Source organism: Notamacropus eugenii, chromosome 2, assembly GCF_028372415.1.
Source record: "Notamacropus eugenii isolate mMacEug1 chromosome 2, mMacEug1.pri_v2, whole genome shotgun sequence".
Taxonomy (NCBI): domain Eukaryota; kingdom Metazoa; phylum Chordata; class Mammalia; order Diprotodontia; family Macropodidae; genus Notamacropus; species Notamacropus eugenii.
This window is the reverse complement of record NC_092873.1, coordinates 232742271-232765384: the sequence shown is the minus strand read 5'-3', so window position 1 is coordinate 232765384 and position 23114 is coordinate 232742271. Positions and strand designations below refer to the sequence as shown.

Here is a 23114-nt window from a genome sequence, read left to right as displayed (position 1 = left end):
AAGAACAAAGGAGGGAGGGGAATTATTTCCTGATTAAAAAAATAATCTGAGGTCAAAGAATAAAACCTATGTATACAAAAGCAAAAGAAATTAAAATTAAAAAGAGGGGCTCTTAACTGGGGTCCAAAACTTATTTAATATTTTCATTTTTCATTTTTAAGAAAAATAAACACTTGAAATGTATTTAACATTAATGGTATTTCAATATGATTTGTTTGTTTTTTTAATGTGACATATTCTATTTTATACATTTAAAAATATTTTCTCTGATAAGGAGTCTGTAGACTTTACCAAATTACTACAAGGGTTCCAAAACACAAAAAAGGTTAAGAACCTGTCATCTAAAATATGACAAACTTTTTTCTATTATTCAAAAATTAGATACTTTTTAAAAAACAGGGCAGGAAGAAAGAAAACATAGGTTTTATAGGCCTTTTACATTCCTATAAAGAGAACTATTTGGGGTGGGGGGAGATATGGACCAAAATTTCCCCACCTGCCAGTGCAAGATGATACTCCACAATAAGCCCAGTGTCAATTTGTGATTTCCATCCACAATATCAGTTCCTCCTATGTTTACCAGTTCTACCTGTGAAAAAAAATAAATGGTCTTCAGTCAATCATGTCAATAAAATATTTTACTTGAGTATTTTTCTCTTTTTTTAAACAAATATTTTATTGATTTTGATTCCAACCATTCCTCCTCACACCCAATAAAACACTTTCTTGTAACAAAGATGCAGATTTAAACAAAATGATCAACACAACAGCCACGCCTTGACTTTTTCATGAACAAGATCCAATGGTTTGACTGAGCAATATGAGAAAAACTAGAAGTCAATAATGTCACTATTGAAACACATTTAATTCTAGAGACTTCACTAAGATACTATGGGGTACTTAACTTCAGTGCATAGCTGACTCCTACTTCTCAAACTCTCTCAGCTCAGGACAGGTTCTAACAGGTCCTTCCCTCTCCCTCAAGTTGGAGAGACTAAAAATACAGTGATGGACTCTGTGCCTCTCCTCTAAGGACTAACCTAGGAAAAAACCTAAAAAGCCTCATCACTAGAGGATTAACCACCAGATGTTGAATTTTTATGGCCACAGAAATTCATTAAACTGTTTGTGAGAGGCCCAGAGCAGATGCATTTGCATCCATGGCAGCAATGCCCACCAAGAAGAATGATCACTACTTTTACTACCATTAGGAACCAAATAGTCTATCTTTTCAAATATATGAGCAACAATAGAGCAACTTTCTACTTACTTATTAGAGTAAATGACTATGTAAGAAGGTACAAAATAATCTTCATTTTTCTCATAACTTACAGACACAAGATAATGTACTTTTTTAAAACAAACAAAACATGATAATTACACTTGGAGAAGAATGGCAAATTTTTGATTTCACAAAACTAAGGGATGCTTTCTTACATATCAGCAGGCATGAAGAGTCCTAAACACCCACAAGTCTTGACTAGCACTATGGTTATTTAAGAACATTGGTGATTCATCACGTATTGTTATTATATATAAATGTCAACACCATCGTCTAAAAGCAATGACGGTCTAATAAGACTTCAATTAAGACATTTTATATTTATTTCCTTTTAGAATCCCCCAAATTGCTTAATAATCACCTTCATTTTCCTGGACCTTCTCGTTTGAATTTTAAAAATGCATACATACATAAATACATACACTTACATACATCCATTCTGAAATGTACACACATACTCACATATACACATGTAAATTATCTCCCCTAAGGAACTGTATTAACAAATGTTACTAGTTTAAGTATATTTAAATAGTGATACTTTTGTAGATCAGATACATTCCTTTTAAAATACATATTGAAACATTTTTATTACATTGTCTTTATGTGATATATGAGATATAGTATAGGCTTATCTGATCAAATTTATAAAATACAATAGACTGTACTAAAGACCACAATTCCTGTAATGTAGAACCTCTGATATACCACATGTGCATGTAGAACAGGCCTAAACAACCTGCAGCCTGTGGGTCACTTATTTGTGGCAAGTCAAAGGATTTCCTCTACATACAAAGGATGTTTCCCTCTACATTTTTCACCAGCTCTATAAAAGAATCTTCTGGTGTGAACCAAGTTGCCCAACAGCCCATAAGCAACGTGTGGGCCACAGGGTGTGCAAGGCTGATACAGAACAAGTCACTTCTAAAGGGAATTTAAAATACTCTTCCACACTTACTTTGTTCTGATGCAAAACCTGTAGAACTCTGTTGACGTTATTTAAAGCATGTACCCTTGTGGAACCACGTTCCTTGGGCTGGAAAATAAGAACAGAAACAAAAATTGTGGTGGGTTCTCTTCTCACATCAAGAATAAAAAAAACAACTGTATACAATTTTAGAGAGACATTTCCATTACAGGAACTTGTTAGCTATTACTCTAAAGACGCAGGTCTTTATGCTTAGCACATACTTAAACTAGAATGTTGAATAAATCCTTTGAAAAGAAAGTGCCTTTTTAGCAAAGGTGGGCCTGCACACAATGTGAAAAGGAGGAACTTGGTCTTCTCAGAGCTAAGTACCTGGGAACAGTATTTGAGAAGGAAGCAAAATAATGAGAAGGACTGGAGTCACAACTAGGAATTCTTATGCCTAAGGCAAGCAGGACTAAAGGCATGAAATATGCTTTCAGTTAAAATGGAAGACAAGGGAAATAGAACACTGGCCTACTGGAAAAGTAACAGAGACCTTGAAAAACTTCAAAAGCCCACATCTGAGGAGACTACTCTGGGGGAAAAAAAGCTCACCACAGTCTGCCATCTGATATCAAAATAATTAAAATAATTCCTTGTATATAATAATATAATAATTCATGATAAATAATTAAAATAAAATTCCAAATCCTAACAATTACAGTCATCAAAAAATGAAATGAAGTTTCTCAGGAAGTATGGGTTTCCTCTTACTGAAAGTGTCAACTTAAAGAGGAGATGATACCTTGTCAGGAATGCTGTATATAGGGATCATTTTTCTGCAATGGCTTAGACTAGATGACCTCTACAGTCTCTTCTTATTCCAGAATTGTGTGAATTAAATGCTAAATGCTGTTGTTTCTTTGCTGCTGGAGGTATGCAAAACTTAATTTCCCTTCCTCCTTCCCCCCTTTCCCCATCACACTCTCAGCTCCCCCCACTAAAATTCAGAAACCTTTAAATTCAACTCAATGAGTTAAAGACCCAAATGCACTGTACTCTTTTTATTTCTAAAAAGGACACAGTGACACCGATTCATGTAGAAAGGCCTCTTGACAGAAGGCCAGGGTCCGTGACCAAGTCTAGCTGCCAGTAGTTTTAACCACAATCTTAGGATTTAAATACTAAAGCAAGTTCTACATGGTGAAGTTCACAAAAGGCTACATAGTTCTGTGCAGGCTCTGAGTCGGAGAGGAGAGAAGAGGAGAGGAGAGGAGTTCTTGCTCCATTTCCCATGCCTACCACAAGGAGCCAGGAGTCACAGACCATGTGGCCAAGAAAGAGAGAAGGAAGAAAAGCAAGGAGGACAGTGTTAAGACACAGGGAAAAGCAATCCATATTATGGAATTCCAACAACACATACTGTATTTTTTTCAAAACTTATAACAAAATTTCATACAATCAAGTGTTCCTGTAGAACATAATTCCTGTTACACGTAAGTAGTAGTAACCATGTAAGTATGCACTGATTGACATACAGGAAGTTTGTTAATATTTTACTAAAATGCCAACTTTATACCTCTCAGAAAAAAAGACTATTTTGAAATATAGATGGTTAAGTCATAGAATTGTGTACATATGTTTAAATATATCTAAAATATGCACACGTATATCATTCTACCTATACTGAAATCATCCGATCTCACCTATCCTCTGTAATTCTAAAGCTTAACTGTTTTCATGACCTTATTTAAGTCTTAAGTCCCTCCCTAAAAGCAGTTACAGTACCATGACTGCTTTCTTTCTCTGTAATGGGACAATGCACTGTTAACACCTTTACAATCATTCATCAGTGGCAAAAGTGAAATTCTCAAGATGACAGAATGAATACTGCTTTATCAAATAAGCTGGGAAAAGACCACTAAAAATACATTTACATTTATCTAAAATAATGTGGCAATTATCTATACTCCCCTAACAAGAATAATACTTGAAACAATTCATCACTTAATTCTTAAAATGCAACTTTTCTTACCAGTGAAGTTCCTGTGAGTCCCTCTAGAAGATCCAAAAGCTTCCTTCCATCTTTGAGATCTGTAAACATATCCTTGATTGGTGGTTTTCCACTCTATAAAATATAAAAATAAAATAACAGCTTTCTTAGAAGCTGACCTGATACAACTAACAAGTAAACTTAGCTATATGTATGTATATGGATACATTGCGTATCATATATGTATATGTGCACATTCAGGAGCATATCTATAGATGTATAAATATGTTATTTGTGTATTCATGTACGTGTGTATTTTATGTGTGCATGGGTGTATATTTGTATTGCATGTGTATGTGTGTATATTTATGTGTACGTATTCATATGTGCTCAATTACAAAATGTGTCCGCTATTAAATTAATCTACTACTAAAATGATCTACTATTAAATTTTCATTAAAAATCCTACAAGCCATGTAATCTATGACATGAGCCATAAAATCCTAGAGCACAGGTGGGGAACCTGCAGCCCCTACCCCTATCCTAAAGCTAACTGTCAGTTAACTCATCTGTGAAAGAAGTGGTGGTACCTAACTCAACAATTTCCTAAAAAGATAAAATGAAATAATATGAATGCACCTTGAAAACTGTAATGTATTTTAGAAAAATAAGGTGCTAGAGTGTTGTTATAATTAACTGTTTTTTATCAGATCATTCTCTTCTGACTATGAATGGAATAGGAACAAACTGAAGGCCACAAGAAATCTTGAAATGGCTTAGTCAGACTCAGGTACATAAATGCAAACACTCATCTTTTTAGAAGAAATGCCAACTAAGAGAAATAAAACGTCCAAATGGACAAAACTCTAAATTATAAAGAATGCAACTACATTCCAATGAAAATGTACTAGTTTTTGTCGGATAATCTTTCTAGATAACTCAGTCCACTCAAAGAGGATAGACTGACTTAACTGGTTACTTTTTTCCCTGCGGAAAACAAAAAAGGATTTGCTTCCCCAGAGAAAAGTTCATTATTTGTGATGAAGGGAAAAAAAAACAGATTCCTAAAATGACTGGAATTCCTTTCAAAAGTGTGAGATTTACTAACCATCCCCTCTCTAAATTAAATCATTGCTAACATTTTTCATGTGATTTATAACTACAATAAGAAATTGTCCTTTTCTCAAAAAGGAAAATCATTACCCAAAATTTGTAGTTATAAAAAAATAACTTCTTCAGGCTTGGATTCCCAACATCTTTCTCTTTCTGTGGTACTGTTTTTCACCTTTTATTCTCTCTCTCTGTCTCTCTGTCTCTCTCTCTCTCTCCTTCCTCTCTCTCTCTCTGAATCACAACAGACCTAGGAGTCCCAACCCACTGTAACCAGGGAGACAGGAAGACCTTGGTCTAATAATGTGTGCCAGCCTCTTGCAAGACCATGGTGCACCACCTCCTCCTGCCACAGCCTGAAAACCATTCACTGCCTAGAAATATCCCTGGTCATATGCTTCTCTACCTTTATTATCCTTCCAATTGCCTCTGCCTCCCTATCACTTCACTGGCTTCCTCTTCCCAATACATCTTATTAAAAGCTTTCCCATGGGGAAGGTGGGGAAGAACAATCAAATACGTAGGATGTAGATTTCAGCTTGACTGATCTAATTCTTCTGTGAAGCCCCTTTAAGGTTCATCAATAAACCACAATATGCACCTATTTTACAGATGAGAAAGCAATGCCTCATAATAAGTTAAGTGACTTGTCCAGGATAACATGTTAAATCCAAAGGTCATAATTAGGTGTCTCCAGATTCATTTCAAATATGAATCTTAGAAGTCAAATCTAAACACTACTGGAAACAAATATTCTCTCCCCTTCTCAAACGTGTTTCTGTTCTATGAATGATTCTATTAAAAAATAAGTGTGTACAGAAGTTAACAAGTTCATATGCAATCCTCTTTTTTGTTCTTTGCATGTTGCAAAGTTTGTGTTTGTTCACATTTTTTTTTTTCATTTAAAAGAAAGCAATTCCAGATACAGCAGAAGAATATATGGATTTCAAATTCAACAAATATCTATTGATTGGATATTACAGGCTGAATAATTCACTTAGACACAGAGATATATACAAAAATTAAATAAAACTCACACTAATTAGAATGTAAGCTCCTTGAAGGGAAAGGATATCTTTATTTTTGCTTATACTTGCATTCCCTGGGTTAGTTCAGTGCCCAGGCACATATTAAGCATTTACTAAATGCTTAAGGATTTGATACTTATTGTCATGCTCCCTAGCCAAGCTTGGGACACAACACATATAATACAACTAGAATACCAAGCAGGGCAGCCTGACATAGTAGAAAGACTTATTCAGAAGTCCTGGCTTTGCTACCTAATTCTACATCTTTATTAACTGGGTGCTCCTTGGGACGCAGGGGTCCCAGTGTATCAGTGTCTGATAGAGGTCATATAGCTTCTGTCATTTAACAGTTGTCTATGCCTCAGTTTTTTTAACTATAAAATGAAAATAACAGTACTTCTATTACCTACATGACAATTTATACAGAGGAAACATGTTTTGCAGGCAATTGAGTGACCCATGCTCTGGGTGGAGTACTAGACCTGAACTGGTAGATTCGAGTTCAAATCCTGCCTCAGACACTGATTAAGTGTGTCACCCTAGGGAAATCACTTAAACTCTGTTCTAATTCAGTTTCTTCATTAATAAAATGGAAATAATAACAACAAATATTTCCAAGAGTTGTTGTGAGGATGAAATAAGCCAAAATCTGTAAAGGGCTTTGGAAACTTTAAAGTGATACATGCATACATTATTATTATTATTAAATATGATAGTATTAAATAAATACAGGCCTCAAAGATGATGATGGTGGTGGAGGAAATTCCTCTGCTAAAAGATTCTGTGCTTAACCTGGAAATACAGGTTCTGGGGAAAACCAATAAAGTGAGAGGAAGGAACTCAAGGGACCAAGGGTGCCATACGTCCAGTCAAGGAGTTGAGCAAACTGCCAGGGCTCTATTTCTTCCATACTTTTTTATAATGCTTTGTTTCTCAATGACTCTCACAGGAAAATTTCCCCCATTCCATCCAAGATTCCTAAAAATGTAGCAGCAGGTCTTCCTGGTGGAAAGATAGGTAGTATGGGAAGAAGGACTTAGCTTAAAGAGGAGATGGTATTTGTTCTGGGGTATGAAAGTAACAGCTAATAATAACAGCTAACATTTATATAGCACTTACTATATGTCAGGTATTATGCTAAGTGTTCTATAATTATTATCTCATAATAACTCTGAAATAATATTATCTCAAAATAACCCCAAAAAGTAGATGCTCTTATAATCCCCATTTTTCTCCCACAGGGGAGAAAGCTGAGACAAACAGAGGTTAAGTTACTTACTCAGGGTAACATAGCTAGCAAATGTCTTGAGGCTGGATTTAATAATATCTAACATTTATATAATGCTTATTATGTGCCATGAACTGTGCTAGACTCTTCACATTTATTACCTCAGGATTCTCACAACAGTCCTGGGAAGTGTTATTATAATCCGTATTTTACATATGAGGAAACTGAGGCAGAGAGCAATTCAGTAACTTGTCCCGGATCACACTGTTAGTAAGTAAGGCTAGATTTGAACTCAGGTCTTTCAGATCTGATACTCTATCCCCTGGACCACTCACTTGTCAGGATAAAATGTTTAACAGAGAAAATCTTGATAAAATAGGGGTAAGAATAGTACCTACTTCACAGGGTTGTTGTGTGGATCAGATGACATAATATATGTAATGTGTTTTGCAAAACACTACAGAAATAGTATTTTTGTTGTTGTTATACTGGCTGGGACAACAGTAGGTGCTTAATAAATGTTTGTGGTTAACCTCTCAATGCCTTCAGGTAACTTTATAAGACAATAAGTTTCAGATTCACAGCAGTCAGTTTGCAGTCTGCACAAGCAAGAGCAGTTTCTTCATTGGAGCTGGAAAGTTTCCAAGAGAAATGGAGACCCTTCAAATTTTCCTTCCTCATCCCTCATCTCCCCCCACCAAAAAAATAAACAATCCCAGCACCTAACAGAGTACCAGCATATAGTACTCATGTAATATATGCTAACTGAAATAAAATTTAGGATGGGGTAATTATTTCTCAAAATACTTAGCAGGACAAATTTCAAATGTAGATCAGTTTAATAATGAGCACAGCACATGAAAGTAATCCCTCTAGTCAAGCACATGTCTACTGTTTTCACAATACAAGCTCAACGCATGAGAATCTTTTCTGGGAAAAAGTTCAGATATGTCAGAAGTCATCTTCTAACAAAAATAAAAGATAATGCATCTTGCCAGTTTACAGCTTGATTTATATTTTTTCTTTTAAATGACATCTTATGTAATAACTTCTTTAAAAATATGAGGAATGTAATTTTCAATTCCACAAATATGTAATGAGCTTCCTATGTGCTTGGTTCTGTGCATAATAAAAGAGAGTGTCCTCTACTCCTGGGGGAGAGGGTCTGGAGTTGCCCACTAACACACAGATTCATAAAATTGTACATCATGAATGAAAGCAGGAAAGATGGGGCCCTCCTCTGGGTGTATTCCACCAAACAAAATAATGTAAGACTTCAATGGGAAAACTATGGTTCTATAACGAATGAGATTTCTCCTTGCTTCTCAAGTTATACGCCTACCTTTCAACCCAATATGAAACCTGCCTCCCAAATCAATACCATCTCCTCTTTAAGCTAAGTCCTTCTTCCTATACTACCTATCTTTCCACTAGAAAGACCTGCTGCTACATTTTTTAGGAATCTTGGATAGGATGGGGCAAATTTTTCTTTGAGAGTCATAGAGAAAAAAAGCACTATAATAAAGGATGGAAGAAATGGAGCTCTTTGTCCTTTGATGAAGTAAATACCACAAATATTGAAAACTAAAAACCAAAAATGGTGAGCGTCCAACTGAGTAAGATGTGTTTGTTTGTTGTCTAGGAGGATATTTCCTAATATTCTGAGCCAATTAGGCAGTTTTCCAAATGAGCTATTTTGCTCCATCAAACAATTTACTCTAAAGTTGTAAGTTAAGCTCTGTTGGAAGTTGCAAAGTCACCTTCACCGTCAGGTAATGAAACCAATAAGTCCAAAGGAAAATGGAACTCAGGAATTCTATCGGAGGGTAAATAATTATAAACAGTGAAGCCCTGAAATCTGATGGCAAGGAAGAAACTAAAATCCACAATGCAGACTAGCTTTGGTTTATGAAGTTTACACTGGGTGTTATTTTAGGAGGTTATAATTTGACATGTGCTATATAAAGCCTATTTAAGAGTGGTCAAACTATAACTGGGTTTTACTGCATAAGAGAAATGTAAAAAACAAAGTTATTTATTGTTGGTGGGGAGGGGCCGAGGTTTCCAGTTCTGTAGGCCATTTTAATATAAACTCTCTTATCTCTCCTATCCCTTGAAGTGAAGGAACTTAGCCAAATAATGCCACCAAAATATTTGAAGAGCTATCCAACAATATTACTGATAATTAATAAATATGAGAGCAACAGGATGAAAGAATCTAGCTTGAGAGTTGAAAGGAAGCTTAATAGGTCATTCCTGATCAAGATTCTAATTTTACAGATGAGGAAACTAAGGCCCAGGCCCTTGAGTTATTTGCTTATGATCATACAAGTCTAAAGTGGCAGAGTCAGTTCTTCTGGCTCCAAATTTAATGCTCCATTTGCTGTAGTACACTAACTTCCTAGCTATTAAAAACAAAATAAATGCAGTGATTTCTATTTAGAAAAGCAAAAAGCATGGCACAAAACTGAACGATCAGAACTGTAGTGACAAGGATGTAGTCAGTGTCAATCCTGGGGCTAAAAAAAAGTCAATTTATAACCACCTCAAAAAGGAGAGACTATCAGAAAGTAGAAAATGTGGATCACCTGGTGAAAAGTAAATCATGCCAATCAAATTCACTCCTTTATTCCTTAAAGGGACTGGCTATTCAGACAAGAAGATGTGGTAGAGGTTCAAAATTCCCATAAACTTTTCCTTTCCTCTCATATACAGCAGTATATGATCAAAGACTCCAGTTAGAGCAATGGCTTTCCATTTGAAATCACAGGTTCCAGTGGTATCTCTAGGAATCACAAAAGACATGTCTAATTTTTGCCTGCCCTAATCCAGCATCAGAAGCAGAGACTCTAGAGAATGCAAAAACAATACAAGCAAGGTTTATATATTCCCGGAAATTTAAAAATTGAGCTGTTAAAATGGCAAATGGCTGCTTGTTTTGCAAGTCACTCCAAAGGATGTTTACTAGTGACTCAGCATCAACTTGAGCATACTGAGAGTGGTAAAAGTGGTGGTGATGGTGGTGGTAGTGGTAGTAGTGAATAGTAGTTACCATTTATACATACTGCTTCCTATGTGCCAGGCCTGAGCACCTAGATGGCATGGTGAATAGACGGCTGGGCCTGGAGACAGGAAGACTCTTCTATTCTAGAGTTCAAATCCCACCTCAAATACTTCCTAAATGTGTGACCCTAGGCAAGTCACTTAACCCTGTATGTCTCAGTTTCCTCATCTGTAAAATGAGTTGGAAAGGGAAATGGCAAACCACTCCAGTATCTTTGCCAAGAAAACCCCAAATGGGGTCATGGAGAGTCAGACAAGACTGAAAACAACTGAACAAAAATGTGCCCAGCACTGTGCTAAATGCTTCAAAATTATTATCTCATTTGATCCTCACAACAATTCTCTGGGGTAAATGCTTTTATTATCCTCATTTAACACATGTGGAAACTGAGGCAAATAGAGGTTCAGTGACTTGCCCAGGGTCACCCTGCACATGTCAAAACCTCGAACTCAGGTTTTCCTGTCTCCACCTCTATATACTGCTTCACCAACCTGCTTAACTATTTCCTGAATGAAAGGTATATTGCCTTAAATATAATTTAATACTCTGGGCAACAGGAAGGACCAGTGTCCTTCAGTTTGCTCTTGTATAAAATACGGATTATAATATTTCTACATATACATATGTGTATATATATATATATATATATATATATATATATATATATATATATATATATATATATATATATATATATGGCAGGGGGAAGGAGGGTTGCGCTTATTCTCATCTTCATTTGGGAGTGATAACTGGGTATTTGGACTTCAGTTGTGACAAGTATAATTTAAAAGGGAGGAAGGTGAAAACCAACAACCATGAATAATACAGAACAGGGTAAAATAACTGGTACCAACACAGCACAAAGAATACCTATATTCTGAAGGGCAGAACACCAACTGAACGAGAGTCAGCAATAAAACTCCTCTGGGAACCATGAGTTTTAATATATTCTGAACTGAAAACTCTGACCATCTTTGAAACTGGGAACATTTGGGGAAGGAATCATGACATCACAAAATCTTAGAAGTGGAAGGGACCTCAGAGAATATCTAGAATATCTAGACAATGAACAAGCATTCATTAAACATTTAGTAGGTGTGCCTTTATTAGACACTTACTAGGTGCCAGGTATTGTACTAAGCACTGGGGGCAGAAAAAAAAGACCCCTACACCCCACTCTCCCCCCAAAATAGGTCCTGCTCTTGAGGAACTCACAGTCTAATAAGAAAAACAACACACTAACCACTACGCAGATGTACACACAAGATCAACAAATGATAAATGGAAAATGATGACAGAGGTAGGCATTAGCATTAAGGGCATAGGGAAGGCTTTTTGTAGAAGGCAGGATTTTAACAGACTTAGAGAAGAAGAAAGCGGGAAGCAGGACAGAACTCCAGCCAGAGAGGACTGTCGGTGAAAATGCAGAGTCAGGAAGTGGAGTGTCTTATATTGTACAAGGACCAGCAAGGAGGCCAATGTGACTAGATCACAGAGTATGGGGAGGGGAGAACCTGTAAAAAGGTAGGATGGGGCTTTAAAAGCCAAACAGAAGTTTGTATATTTGATTGTGGCCATACAAGGCCACTCTCAAGGTCTTTCTGAAGAACTGTGGAATTGATTGTGAGACATGGGAGATACTGCCCAGCATGAGTGAAGCAGAATTGCAGCAGCTTGAAAGAAATGTGAGATGCACAAATATAGAAGCATCTCCACTCCAAATGTTCATGTGGACTATTTGTGCCCAACCTGGGATAGAGGGTTCTGAGTTCATATTGGTCTGATCCGCCGCAGTCAAATACATTGTAATCGGACTCTAACACAGTGATGTCATTTTGGTCCTCTTCAAAAATAAAGAACAACAACCAATTTGAGTTTATAAATGAAGAAGGGATGTGGTCAGGAAGACCACTTTGACAGCTGAGTGAAGGCTGGCCTGAGGCAGGAATATCAACCAGAAGTCTGTTACAATACTTCAGATTTGAGGGCAGTGGCGGCACCAAGCCGGTGATGTCTTTCTGAGAAAGGATTCCCTGTCTACCCAATTCAGTCTTCGCACAAAGAACTCAAGTGAGAAGGGTCTAATCCCTCTTTCATATTAAAGCCCTTCAAATTTGTCTTAGGTAAATTAATCTACTTATGTTTTCAGAATTACATAACAAGTATGCACAAAAGAAAGGCTTTTAGGAGATAAAATTATAAAATTCCCTAACATGGAATGTAAGCCCTCAGCCTCTGGCATAAGGAGTACTCAGAGCTTTAAAGTTTACAAAGGAGTTTTCTCAAGTCACCCAAATACTATTACTGAAATTTCATAAATGAGGAAATTCTGGTTAAGAGAGGTTAAATGACTAACGTCACATACCTCCTAAAACTCCAGAGATGGGAGCTTCCTTATAGCAAGTCCTTCATTTTTTAGGTTCCACATTCCCACACTGAATCTTTCTATGCCCCACAGCACTCTGTAAAACACGGTCCCTTTACAGAGTAGATGCTGAATAAATGCTGGTTTAAACAATAAATGGATGAGAGACAATGGTTTTCTCCAACAAAGGTTTAGCAGACATGGACAAACTGTGATCTTGGAGAGAATGTCAAAATTAATGGAGATCATAAATGCACTCTGAGGACCTGAATACCACACATAAAAGATTATGGTAAGTATAATTAAAGACTGAGTAACAAATAAGAGAAAAATAGATATGAATTTCACCAAGAGATTTGGTTGACACATGAAAACACATAAATACGTGACCAGATTTTCAAATGAGGTTACAGATTTTTCCATTATCAAAGATCTCTTAATAGTGAGAAATATTTTCTTTGATATTTTAAACATTCACCTCCCTGGAGATGAGGATCTAGGCCACAAAACTTTGAGATTCCTTATAAAATTCAACTGAATAGATGTAAAGGGATAAGTCTGATCTGTGGCAGGATACAGATGTTCTGACAAAGATTCACTTCATTTACATCTTGAGTTTCTAAGCCGTTGGACGAACAGAAGAAAAAAAGCAAGGACAGATGAACTGCCCAAGAAAGGGAATCAATGTCACTTGGGATCACACCTGCCCCCTGCTCCTGTCAGGGTTAGAGGTACAACAATCAAACTATACACCACTTGGGTCTGGTCTATAGAATACTTTATCAGAAATCTTGTTTCAGAGCTAGGGCTCCAAAGGACAGCCTGGAGCACAACAAAGTTTCAGTTCCTGCAATAGCATTCCTGAAGTATCACTGCCAGAAATTTGCTGTCTTGTTTGCCAACACAAATGCAAAAAAGGAGAAATACATCCTTTCTAAAGAAGACACAAATTAAATGCATGTAGCCAGCTCCAGTTTTCCTGGGAAGCTGGCCATTTATAACCAGACATTGATTTTTTAGCAATAACTATGAAGAAGATCTTCACATTAAGATACCATAGCTAGGGGCAGAAAAGAAAAGCCCAATTATTTCTGGATATTTTTTCTGCTCAGAGACTGAAGTACACACTAAATGAAGTTATAATTTGTGAAACATATGGCTAATGCTCTGATAATATGTTTAAGTTGCTTTACCACTGATTAACTACTTTTCTAAATTAAAGACCTTGGCAGAAGGGATTCAATGAGACATTCAATTTCTCATTGGACTATAAGCTCATGGAAGGCAAGGGTTGTTTTTGGGCACAGTGCCTAGAACATATTAAGTCTATAATAAATGCTTATTGACTTGCTGTTGGCCTGGCAAGAGATGGTACAAGAGAGACTAAGAAATTGGGACCTGTGCTGAATGATTTGACTGGCAGGTACATTCATGCATGCACAAATACATCCCTTACACTCAGAGTAGAATGATAAAAGGAGTTAAGAATAACTGTCAACCAAACTGTCCTGGAATTCTGACCAAGAATACGAAAGCTCAGTGGACACAGTGCTCCCAGTGTTAGGTGTTTTTGCATAATTAAAATGGCATACTATTTTCTGTGATATTTAAGAAAAAAAGAAAATTTATGCTAATGATCAAGCATCAAGCTGAGAAATAATCAAGGCATCTCACCTGAATCTGAATTATACTTCAACTCTTTCTTGATATCACTAATATATGAACTCCTTTCCACAGTAAAGATCATAACCTATCCAAAAGCTGGGTGATTACTTGCCTATGTTTTTCCATAAATCCTCCATAAAGGTGTGCCCAACATACCAGAGCTCTTCCTCTGGCCCTTTTAGGGATACCAGTGCAGCCATCAGGGAATCTTCACTCTGACAAAAGGAAAAGCCAACTTCCCCTTTGGTCACAGATAGCCTGCCAAACTCAAATAGAAAAAGATCCTGGCTGGCCACACATTGCCCCAGAAAATCACAGATTAATATTTATGTTGTATTATATTGCTAATTATTTTGTTAAATATTTCCCAATTACATTTTAATCTGGTCCAGCCACTCTAGAGATTGACAGTGGAGTTTGACACCTATGTCTTACATGATATCTTTAAGTATCACTTATTCTTATAAGAAGTCGTTACTTCTCATAAGTGCTAAAGCCTACTGATAACTAGGCAAATTTCCAATGACTTTGGGGTCACTGAAAATTGTGACTCTTCTGAGAGTATGGTTTTCCATGATTCACAGCTACAGAGCATCACAGAGAGAATAACTGTATTTTGAAAAAAAAAAAAAAAACAAAACATGCTTTGATGGCAGGAAACACCTTAGAGTCACTAAAGGATGAGGCCATTTCCAAAATGTGAACAGCTTGTTCTGTTATTCCTACCACTTCTTGGCCAAATTCACTAGGTCCAGTGTGTTTTAAAGACATAATACTGAAGAAGTAACTGAGCTATCTAACTTCATGCTAAAACCCAGGCAACATATAATCTTCATCAATATTTTTAACTGCACGATTCTCATGACGGAAAAATAGGAGGAAGAGGAGGAAGGAAACTTCCCAGACTTTTCTGGATATGAATAAAATTTCTTTGAAAACGTACCAATTGGGGCAGCTAGGTGGGGTAGTGAATAGTATAGCAGCCTTGGAATTAGGAGGACCTGAGTTCAAATGTGACTTCTGACATTTACTAGCTGTGTGACCCTGGGCAAGTCATTTAACCCTGATTGCCTCAAAGCAAACAAACAAACAAAAATAATCCATGCCAATTACCTTCTTGAAGTAATAATGGAAAATTGTTAGCCTGGATTTGTTGTTGATGAGTCATTTTTTCAGTTGTCTTACTTTTTGTGACCTCACTTGGGGTTTTCTTGGCAATGATACTGAAGTGGTTTGCCATTTGCTTCTCCAGTTTATTTTACAGATCTGGAAACTAAGGAAAATAGTGACTTGCTCAGGGTCACATATCTGAGGCCAAATCTGAACTCAGATCTTCCTGACTCAGGGCCCTGCTAAAGTCTATCTACCCTATCCACCACAGCACTCAATTATTCTCAACAGAGAAAAGGAAAATTCCAATTTTTCAATAATTATTGAGCAGTTTCCTTGCTTCTAAAAGTTCCTGGCAATTATAAATCACTCTGAAGCTTAAAATAACTGTGCCATTGGATGGATTATGATTGCCTAAAGCAATTAGTTATTTTTGTTTAAAGTTAACCACAGGCAAGAAATCATTAATAGATCCAATAAGAGTCTGGAAGCTCTACGCTATAGTATACACATTACACTGAGTCAGCCTATAATAATGAACGGGAATTTTTCCTTTCACTGTGTGTATAACAGAAATGGCACAAAGACAAGAAAAGTGGATACTTTAGTCCTATTCATTCTATAGATGCCACTATACATCTCAAGCCACTTACATTACCATCACAAACTTTCAAAGTTACCATAGGCCTGGCTCCTAGAGAGTCTCATTTTCTCCACTAACCTTCAATATTTTTATTTCTATTTGTATATTACTATATTTTTATTTTTTTTATTCTACCCATACATGCTTCAAATATTTTCAAACTTGGACATATTATTAATCTAAGTACCAAGATCTGGCATTGTGGTTCTCATTTAACAGAGAAATAGCGCTAATAGAGTCTCCAAAGGACTGAGAACCAATGAGTCAGTGGACAGATACACATTTGCTTTAACACACAATAAGAAACTACAAAAAACAAGAATGAAGGATATCAGGCGTTGTTTTTTTAAATGTATAAATGAAAAGGGAAGTGGGCTGGTGAGAATGGAAGATATAATCAGTGGACAACTCATGTGCTTGCCTGGTATACTCATGAGGTCAGAAGAATGATATCCCATGAAGGTCCCCAGCACATTTAGCAAAACCTCCAAAGCAAATTTATACAAGAATACAAAAAAAAAAAAAAAGAGTTGCACAAAATGAGATGGTATGAATTAATTGAAATCTGCATCATTAAAAGGAATCAACAGGAATTTGAGTACTGAGATTCTTAAAACGTAAACGTTTCATTTTCTGTTTGTATGCATTCCAGTGACAATCCTGGCACCTTAAGTATAGTGGTTGCTTAATAAGTATTGGTTCCATATAACTGGGTGACTCAACAAATTAATCCCAACTAAAATTAACTACTTGTGAAAATATGCATCTTCTCTATATCCAATTCCTTCTCTTTTGCCATCTCCCTTTTCAAGGATAACTTCAAAAATTCCTAAGAGAGATTCTGCCATTTGGACCGTCTGACTATGCCAAATGAACAGTGCTGAAAACGTGCCAAGGAAAATGCAAGGTAAAAGTCAAATGATATTTCTTAACAGGCAAGCAATGGAGTCTTCATTGCCTCCCTTGGGAGACAAGTCTACTAATAAACTAAAGTAACATGTTTAAATTAGAATGATCAAAACATTCAAGAATATTCAAGTAAATCCTGGGTTGGAATAAAGTGGGACTGATGAATCAAGAATTTTTTTCAGTCTCAAATTTTAGAATTTAAATGATGAACAACCAATGATACCACAATTCTGAGGTACACAAATTGTACATGAGGTACATGAAGTGCACTGAGAAGATCGATTATAGTTGGAAAAGTGCTTTACAATGTTTAGCTATTTCTTTAAAATAGAGTAAGAGCAGCTAAATTAATTTTATAACCATAAATAGTACCCCAGTGCCTTGGAATAACAGTAGCTGACATTCATATTACAATTCAAGTTTTAAAGATAATTTAGATACATCATTTTAAACTTAATAATAACAATAATAAGGTGCAGTATGTATTAATGTTATGTATTGTTTACAGATGAGGAAATTGAGGTCTGGAGATCTAAACCCCTAGGCTAAAGGATTTATTCTAAGTTTCTGACAATTCTAGAAAGAGGTCCAAACCATTCATTGTCACATGGTGTCTTTCTTTTTTTTTCTTCCTTCCTTCCATCTTTCTTTCTTTCTTTTTGGAAGGAGGCAATCAGGGCTTAGTGACTTGCCCAGGGTCACCTAGCTAGTAAATATTTGAGGTCTGACTTTTTTTTCCTCTAGTCTTCTTACATGGATTTTCATTCAAGGCAAAGAATTTCACATGGTTCATGAAGTAAAGTTTTCTTCCATTTGTTGATAGGTTATCTGTCATTCATTTCAGCATTTTATTAAGTGAATTTTTCTTTTGTACTTTTGGACAGCATTTTGTTTGCTTGGCTTTGGGGGGTTCTATTTTTGCTTATTTTAAAGAAATGACTCAACAATGACTAACCAAATCTAAAGGAAAATGCCATGCCAAGACTCAGGCATACTGCCTACATGGTCAATACACCTTGGGTTCTTTAGAAGGAAAAGAATTAAAGGTGAAATAAGACTATTAAATATTTCATTTCTCACAGTTCTCCAAACTCAACATTGAAACGCTAACAAAATGCTCTGGAATTTCTTTTCCTTGCTAAAGGAAAATAAAAGTATCTAAGGGGAAGAGTAATCTAGTATTTGGGATATCGTTCTTTGCCTAACACAAAAGAATCATAGGGTTAGTGGTTTAATATACACCATAATACAGCACAGTGCCTACTACATGACAAATGCTTCATCTATAATGTAATTTTAAAATTTCTAATTCATACTCTTATCTTTCATTATGTTATATTATTTTCCTTTATATTTTCTTATATTATACTTTCTCCTTCCTTTTGTACCATATATGTTCCCTTTCTCTAATTTTCCATATCCATTTGTCAAAAGCTAATATTATCCTAAATCGTGTTGAGAGGGATAATGTCCAGAATGAAGCAAATAATACTTCTGCTAGAATTTGCTCTATCAACACTTAGAGTACCATATTCAGTTGTGAGCATCAACAGTAGCAAAGATAAGCTGAAGCATACTCAGAAGGCAGTGACTTCCTAGAGCAACATGGTGAGTGAAGCAGAGCCTTAATAGTCAATTTCAGCTCTTGGGAAATGGACTGAAATTATCCCCACACCCTGAGACATCAAACTTTCTTAACTACAAGTGCCCTGAAAATAAGGATCATCAATCATCATAAGACAGGGGCAAGGTAATGAGGAAGCGTATCTCAGGGGATAGTGCTATTTACAACCTCTAAATTTCCTACCCTGGAAAAGCCCCAGTTGTCCTGTCCTAGTTGTGGCTTTGGTGCAAGGACTGGAAAATGGAGTAGCAGGTTGAAGGAATGGGGAAAGTTTAAACTAGAGGACAAAAAGGATTTGGAGAGCATAAGATAAATGGTTTCCAAATCTATGAAAAGACATAAGACTTGTTATTCTTTGGCCAAGAGACTAGAATTGACACAAAGGTAGAATTAGGCATGATGGAAGGTAAAACTTCCTAACTATTAGAGCTGGAGTAAGTGGGATAAGACACTCCTGGGGGTAAGGGGTCCAGTCTGTACCCTTTCTCCCCTTGGAATTTTCAGCCTGAAGTTGGATGATAACTTACTGGGGATGTTGCCAAAGGAGATTATTGGTCAGGTTCTACTTGGACTTGAAGGCTCTTACAAGGCTTTCCACCTCATAGATTCTGTGATAATTCAGTCAATAAACATTTATTAAACGACTCCTATATGCAAGACACTGTGCTAAATTCTGGGGATAACAAGAAAGACAAAAGAAAGCCCCTCTCCCTCCCTTCAAAAAGCCCTCAATCTAACAGAGAAGACAACATACATACAATGAGAACTCAGAAGGTGGGGAACTGGGACTAGGAAGATAGTGTTACCCTTAACAATAATGGGAAACTTTGGATGAGGGGGAGGGTCTGCAGCAAAAGATGATTGGTTCAGTTTTGGACATATTGAGTTTAAGACAGCTACAGAACACCCAGTTCAAGATCTTACCTAATTCTCAACATAATTTGCTATGTAATGAAGTTCTCTTCTTTCAGATTTATCTTCAAAACTAGGGGAGTTCTTTTTAATGATTATATTAAGTCCCTAAAACACAAGATCTTTAACTAACTTGTTCCAAACAGTGGAGCAATCCTACCTGAGCCAATCTTCTATGCATTTGGGCAGTTATAAATTTACTTTTTTTTTAACCATGACTAAATCAAAAAACAATAGCTATGGATAGACTTAGAGGATCCCATACAAAAGAACTTGCATAAAAATTAACTTAATTAACTTTTCCTTGCCATAATCCTTTCAACAACAGCCCACTTAAATAAACATCACCTACATTCTTGATCCTTTCATTAGAGCTAGTTTTCACATTCCTCTTCACCAAATTAAGACAAAAACACCTATGCCCTACTAAACTTAAACTTTTGCTAAGGGAATTTTTTAAATGCTAAAAACAAAACTTTAGCTGTGAATTGCATTGATCATGAATCAATTTTAAATATTGTACTCAACTGCTATAAATTTCTAATTACAGACCAATTTTCTGTAAAACTATTAAAAAGATACTAAGATAACTTTCTTTAAATCATTATCCTATCTTTGTTTGCGGGGTAGAAGGGGAAGAAGCATTGGGATGAGTGATCTTATAAATATAGGAATCTCCCAGTGAGGAAACTCCTTTCAAAGCAGAAAGGCAACTGTTGGAGTCTTAAGACAGTTACCTGGGGCACTGAAGTTAAACAACTTACCCAAGGCCACAATGCCAGGATAGGTCAAAGGAAAGACCTAACAAGATCTTATTGCCTCAGAAGCCAAACTTTCCGTCCACTACCTCAGGATACAAACCACCCTATCTCTGACCCTTCTTAAACAGAGAGCCTGAAAGGCAACTTTCCATTTAAATTATTCCCTTACTATACATGCAGACCACCATACTTTCTTTTTGTAAAAGTTTCTCAAGATCTCCCAGAAACCTTAACTCCCCCACGTGATGATGAACATCTACTCAACTCTGGAGTCAAGCTAGAGCAGGGTCGGCCCAATGGCACATTCCAGGATTCTACAGACCCCAGCCTTCACCACCAAGCAGGACCTGGAACTATTCATCTGCAGCCCAGAATCACTTGCCCTACTTTCCCCATTTGATCAAGGATTGATAAGCAAATCAATATTAAATTTGCTACAGTGAAGGACAAGAAGATGTTACTACCCTAGGGCCCTACAAAGAACTTCAATGATTTTGAAATTTAAGCTCCTAGACTAAAGGAATTTATCTAAATCACCGTGCCTTACTCCTTTCATACTCATTACTGTCATTCCTATCCCTCCGATATTCCCACTCCCTTTTCATGATGACCTCTAAAATTCCCATTCTCTTGTTAACAATAGCCCTTCTTATTAGATCTTATTAGATCTATGTCCTCTGGCCTACCCCATCTCCCTGCCTTTACCTTTGTCATAAGAGAATTTTAGTGTAGCTCCCATTTAGCCTGAGAGAGAGCATTTCACATAACTGACTGCAGCCTTTTGAATTTAGCTGACACATCTGGCTTTAGATCTGTAGTTATCTAGTCCGTTCCAATGGTGTGTTTGCAAAATTCCGGCTCAAGTATTTACTGATATGTGGATCTTCCCCTTCAGCTATCTTTGATGGGTAAATCTTTACCTTCCCATTTGCCCACAGTAAAAATTCCAATTGTATTCATCTGATCTTGTCCTATCTAAGATGTTTGAAAAGGATGTTTTTGTCCATTGTTTAAGTACCATGGGTCAGTACTACAAACACATATTAAACCAGTAATAAAATGTCTCTGAGGTTGACAATTATGATTGGCAGCAGTACTTATCAAAAAATCCCTGATATTTTTATATCACCTTGTAGATATATTTAGTTTTATACTTACATCTTGTTCTCCCACCCATCCCCCATGAGACTGTAAGCACCTTAAGACAGAGGTTTTGTAGGTTTGTCTTTATATCTCTTCCACTGAGCACAGTGGCTAGCACAGAAGAGCAATTAATAAATCTTTGTTGAATTGAATTGAAAGCTAGATTTGCCATCTGGTATTCTGTATTCTTTAGATAATCAATGTGGAGATCGTCATGCCATCCTAATGTTAATGGAACAAAACTCTAGTACTAACAAAAAGTAGAATTAGGATAGTTTTTCAATAGTTTTTTTTAAAACCCATTTTTCAGTCTGCTATCATTTTATAAAAACAAAAAGAAAAAATCCCTGGATAAGAGACTCGTTATGTTACCTCTTCTCTGATTGGAGGGCAGCGTACCAACTCCTCCCAGTGCCTTCCTTTATAGAGGGCAGAAACTGGATGTCTGGGATTACTCCACTCGGCATCTGCTGCTTTGCCTGGCTTCAGTTCCACACAAGATGCCCCCATGTTGGGTACCTCTCAACGTCCCTTGTCCCCTTTTCCTGTCTTCTGTGTATTGTCTCCCACAATTACATTGTAAAGTCCTTATAGGCAGGGCCTCTCTTTTTTTAATGAACTGTATCCTTAGCATAATGCCTGGAACATAGTAAGTGCTTAATAAATGTTTATTGGATTGTATTGAATGCTGTGGGCAATGAGAGGTACTGGAAATTGCCAGAACTGAAGGAAAAATACTAAGAAAAAAGCCACACAGCACATTAATTACTGTCCTTATCCCCAGGGCTAGAATCAAATCCATTCATTATGGCTGGACAGGACAGAAATAGCACCCTGATGATGGATCTATCACTTTAAATAGGCAAAGTTGAAATAAAACTATCCTAGCTAAGCGCTCAAAGAGTAATTTTCCAATTGTAGGATGTTTCATGAGAATTCAGAGTCAAAGAGAGCAAACTGTTAGCTGATTACATTCAGATATTCAGAAAACACTGAAATAAATAACATCATGCCCACTGACAGCTCTTGAATTTCCGTTTAGGATTTCTTTTTTGTAGGATATAAACAAAGATTACATACTACCAACTTTTACCAAAACACTATCGTTAACATTTCCTGATAGGCTACGTATATACATTCTGCTATGATGACTTATTCCCCTAAATAAAGTATGTTTATAAAGTGCTTTAGTGTAACATAATTTTATGTTTCATACTGCCCTTTTTTGCCAACATGGAATTTCTCAAAAGGAATTGTTACCTTTGAAAATCGAGAATTTATCCATTTGGTAAAGGTTTTCTTCTGAACATCATTGTGCTCATCTGGAGAAGAAAAAAAGAAAGGATGGTTAAGTGTGCTAAACAAGA

At 36.4% G+C, this 23114-nt stretch overlaps 1 protein-coding gene and 1 long non-coding RNA gene across 19 annotated transcripts in view; one reads left to right on the top strand and one right to left on the bottom strand.

Annotated features, from left to right (window-relative positions):
• LOC140526901 (utrophin-like) overlaps nucleotides 1–23114 on the bottom strand; it is a 558532-nt gene that overhangs the window by 381063 nt on the left and 154355 nt on the right. For 11 of the 16 annotated variants that reach the window (XR_011974583.1, XM_072643530.1, XM_072643532.1 and 8 more), the window contains 4 exons: nucleotides 23008–23069; nucleotides 4228–4320; nucleotides 2241–2318; nucleotides 497–589 (listed from right to left, as the gene is read on the bottom strand). Coding sequence is in view for 15 of the 16 variants with exons in the window: in XM_072643530.1 (XP_072499631.1) it covers nucleotides 497–589; nucleotides 2241–2318; nucleotides 4228–4320; nucleotides 23008–23069 (326 nt within the window). In the remaining variant the exon portion in view is untranslated. Of the gene's footprint in view, nucleotides 1–496; nucleotides 590–2240; nucleotides 2319–4227; nucleotides 4321–10139; nucleotides 10361–11485; nucleotides 11506–12980; nucleotides 13068–23007; nucleotides 23070–23114 lie in introns of those variants that run through there. The other 5 variants (XM_072643537.1, XM_072643538.1, XM_072643541.1 and 2 more) reach the window with 4 other exon arrangements.
• LOC140526907 (uncharacterized) overlaps nucleotides 13197–23114 on the top strand; it is a 96268-nt gene continuing 86350 nt past the window's right edge. The window contains exons 1-2 of one of the 3 annotated variants that reach the window (XR_011974588.1): nucleotides 13197–13272; nucleotides 17211–17305. This is a non-coding gene — a long non-coding RNA (uncharacterized lncRNA). Of the gene's footprint in view, nucleotides 13273–13616; nucleotides 13712–14481; nucleotides 17306–23114 lie in introns of those variants that run through there. The other 2 variants (XR_011974587.1, XR_011974586.1) reach the window with 2 other exon arrangements.